Source organism: Bison bison, unplaced genomic scaffold (genome assembly GCF_000754665.1).
Source record: "Bison bison bison isolate TAMUID 2011002044 unplaced genomic scaffold, Bison_UMD1.0 scf7180017864289, whole genome shotgun sequence".
In the NCBI taxonomy this organism is placed as follows: domain Eukaryota; kingdom Metazoa; phylum Chordata; class Mammalia; order Artiodactyla; family Bovidae; genus Bison; species Bison bison.
The window spans coordinates 22,295,522-22,298,925 of record NW_011494861.1 but is presented as its reverse complement, the minus strand read 5'-3'; the positions used below and the strand labels follow the sequence as shown (position 1 = coordinate 22,298,925).

Sequence of the window (3,404 nt, the reverse complement as noted above, 5' to 3'; positions counted from 1 at the left end):
GTCACCGTGGGACAGGCCTCTGCCTCAGCACCCGGATCGACAAGTTCTCCGCGTGGGCCAGGAGCTCCCTCACGTGAGCCAAGCCCAGCCCTGCAACCTTGGCCCCGTTCACCTCCAGGATCTCATCCCCCACCCCCAGCAGCCCCGAGTAGAGCTTGGCTGTGCTCTCGTCAGCCATCTCCTGCACGTAGAACCCTGCAAAGGAAAACAGGAGAGTTAACGCAGGAAATCCAAACCGAAGACACGCAGCTCTGTGGAATGCCGACCAGGTGGGTGGCGCTGGGGGGTGCGTGGAGGGGAGGCAGGGCTTATACAAGGTGCTTCACGCACGCACGCACGCACACTCATTATTCCACTTCACAACCACAACTCCCTTTATAATAGATACAGCAGGCCCGCCTCCACTTCATTTTTCCTTTTTTCTCTTTTAAAATGCCCCTAATACAAATAATGCCTTAAGCTGTTATTATTCATGTATACCTCAGTGTGAATGAGCTAATCTTATCTTTTTCTGGGAGAAGCCTTGATTATAAAATAAGGAAAATGTTAAGACCTACAACATGCCCGGCACTGCTCTAGGTGGGGATTCACAAATAAGACCCACCTGCTCCCTTCAAGTAGCTGGGGGTGGATGGTATCACTGGAGCCGCAAACAAATCAAAGTGTTAGTCACTCAGCCATGTCCAGCTCTTTCAAGCCCAGGAACTGGCCCGCCAGGCTCCTCTGTCCAAGGTTGCCATTCCCTTCTCCAGGGGATCTCCCTGACCCAGGGATCGAACCCATGTCTCCTGCCTTGGCAAGTAAGTTCTTAACCACTAGCGCCACCTGGGAAGCCCAGGGAGTTGCTGGGCTGAGGTCAAATCCAAACCTGGTTTGCTTCACCGGATTGTCTAGGGCCAGCCCTGGCTTCAGTCTTCCTCGGATATGGATCCTTAGAATTCAGAGGCATCTGGGCAAAAGCCCAGGAAACAGAAATTCTGGTCGGTTGGTTTAGTTGCTAAGTTGTCCGACACTTGTGACCCCATGGGCTGTAGCCTGCCAAGCTCCTCTGTCCATGAGATTCTCCAGGCAAGAATACTGGAGTGGGTTGCCATTCCCTTCTCCAGGGGATGTTCCAGACTCAGGGATCAAACCCGGGTTTCCTGCATTGCAGGTGGATTCTTTACCAACTGAGCTACGAGGGAAGACCCCGTAGAAGTTATAGCCCCCTATTTACAGTCATAGTGGCTCGCTTTTCCTTTCTGCATACACTCTCCCCTCCAGTGCCCCTGAGGGGCCCCACCTGGCGGGGACCATTTCCTGGGTGTCTGAGGTAGGGTGAACCTCGGAAGGAGCTGCTTCTCCTTCTTTCCCCAGTTCAGTTTGAGGAACTCATGTCAGCGGAGCAGGCTCTGGGGGCCTCGGGTTGGCTGGGCTGGGCTCCCTGGCCACACAGTGTGGGACAGTCCAGCTGACTGAGCCCCTCTTGCCTCAACTTCCGCGGAAAACCTTTCAAACCCTCCCCTTCGCTGTCTCTGCCTGAGGGAGCAAGGGAGCACAGGCTCTTCCAGGGAAGACTGGGTGTCCCACATCCATGGGTCCCCCCCACCCACCAAATCGCACTAAGTGAGCACAGGTGTGCAGAGCAGGAAGACTGCAGGCCGGGGAGCCTGTACAGTGACGGCCCCTGCAGGGTGCCCTGGGACACGCTGGCGTGGCTTTAAGCACCCTCGCTGCGCCCCAGCCTGAGCTCGGCTGGCTGATTAGAAACACTTAGCAGCTGTCCACGCCTGGTTCTCTACTTCCTCTTCTTAAAAATCAGTGTTCTTAGAAGGGACCTGAAAGAGCATCTCCTCTCTGGCTGGAAGCCTTTTAAGGGTGGGAAGTCATCTTTCCAGTTCACCCAGCATCGTAGGAGCTTCTGGTCCCAAGAGAAGTCAAGCTTTTCAAAGCTGGGGTTTGAATGTGCACTGAAATCTCCTCTGAGACACTCGAAGGTTTGCCGCTCTTGGGTTTAGCAAAGCCAATCTGTTGACATGTTCCTGCTTCCCGGTCTGAGCTGTGGAACTCGCTCTCAGTGCTTCTTGGCTGATCTGATCCTTTCCTGCAAGGCCGGCTCCCTCCTGGCAAGGCCTGTTTGTCATCTTGGCTGCACAAGGCTTTTCTCACAGCCCTTGCCCTAGCCTTCCCCTCTTCTTTTTGGGTTCTTTAACTGCTTGCCTGCCTTGTCTGCGTGCAGGCAATAGTCGGGGGAAGGCAGGTAAGGAGGCAGGGGAGGAAGCTGCAGAAATGGCTGCTGTCCAGCAGAGCATGTCAGTGGGGAGGGATGAGAAAACCCAAAAGAATGGAGTCGGAGGACCAGACACTGCTGTCAACGCCTGCCATGTAGGGGGGAGACTCCGGGGTACGTTTCACAGTTGGAAGTCATGACACAAGTATGACAGAGAGGCTGTTGTAGCCGTTTATTGTCTGCTGCCAACGGCCTTTGTTCAGGATGTATGATCTCTGTGTTGTTTTCAATGAGAAGCAGACGGCGAAGCCTGCCGTTCTCACATGCTTGTACGGACTTAGATGTGACAGCCAGCAAGGAACACCCACATCATGATGTTTTAGTGAGGAATACAAACCAGCCCCAATTCACAGCCTCTCTGAGGCCCAGGAGAAATGACCATGGGGGGCTGGAGCACGGCCTGAGGCTAGGACGCACCAGTACCAGCCACATTCCAAGGGTGAGGGCATCTCTGCGGGACAGCTGACAGCCAACCGCAGTGGCCGGAGGAGGGTGCCACCTGGGCAGGACAGGGAAGAGCTGGCACCCACCCAGGCAAGGGGCGCCCACAGAGCAGGCCAAGGCAGAACCCAAGAAGCTCCTGGTCACTGGAGACCCCTGCCCATCAGCAGTCCGTGACGGGTGATCGGGGAGGGAGTCCCACTGCCGGCAAAGAGGCCTAAAGGGACTTGTGGGAAGGATGGGGGGCACAGGAGAATGCCTGGTTGGGCCTGAGCTCACACTGGCAGCTGGTGCAGATCATGTCTCGGCCCACTTCCCCCCGCCCTCTGTCTGGAGTTCTTCTCCCCAAATACACATTCTTTTTCTGAAGAGGGAAGGAACACATGTGCCAGGTACTTCCCTATATACCCCACTGAAATGACTTTTCCAGGCAGGGTTTCGTTAGCTTGATGTTACAGGTTAGGTGTTCTTTATACATGGGCTTCCCAGGCGGCACTAGTGGTAAAGAACCTGCTTGCCGACGCAGGAGACATAAGAGACGTGGGTTCGAGCCCTGGGTCGGGAAGATCCCCTGGAGGAGGAAACAGCAACTCACTCCAGTATTCCTGCCTGGAGAATCCCATGGACAGAGAAGTTCTGTGGGCTGTAGTCCATGGGGTCGAGCAGCAGCATTTACTTATTTCTTGGATCACAT

At 55.0% G+C, this 3,404-nt stretch overlaps 1 protein-coding gene across 1 annotated transcript in view; it reads right to left on the bottom strand.

The window, feature by feature from the left end:
• Nucleotide 1: 1 nt before the first annotated feature.
• KIAA1614 (KIAA1614 ortholog) overlaps nt 2–3,404 on the bottom strand; it is a 42,086-nt gene continuing 38,683 nt past the window's right edge. The window contains exon 11 of the mRNA XM_010850257.1: nt 2–195. Within this exon, the coding sequence (XP_010848559.1) occupies nt 2–195 (194 nt within the window). The remainder of the gene's footprint in view (nt 196–3,404) is intronic.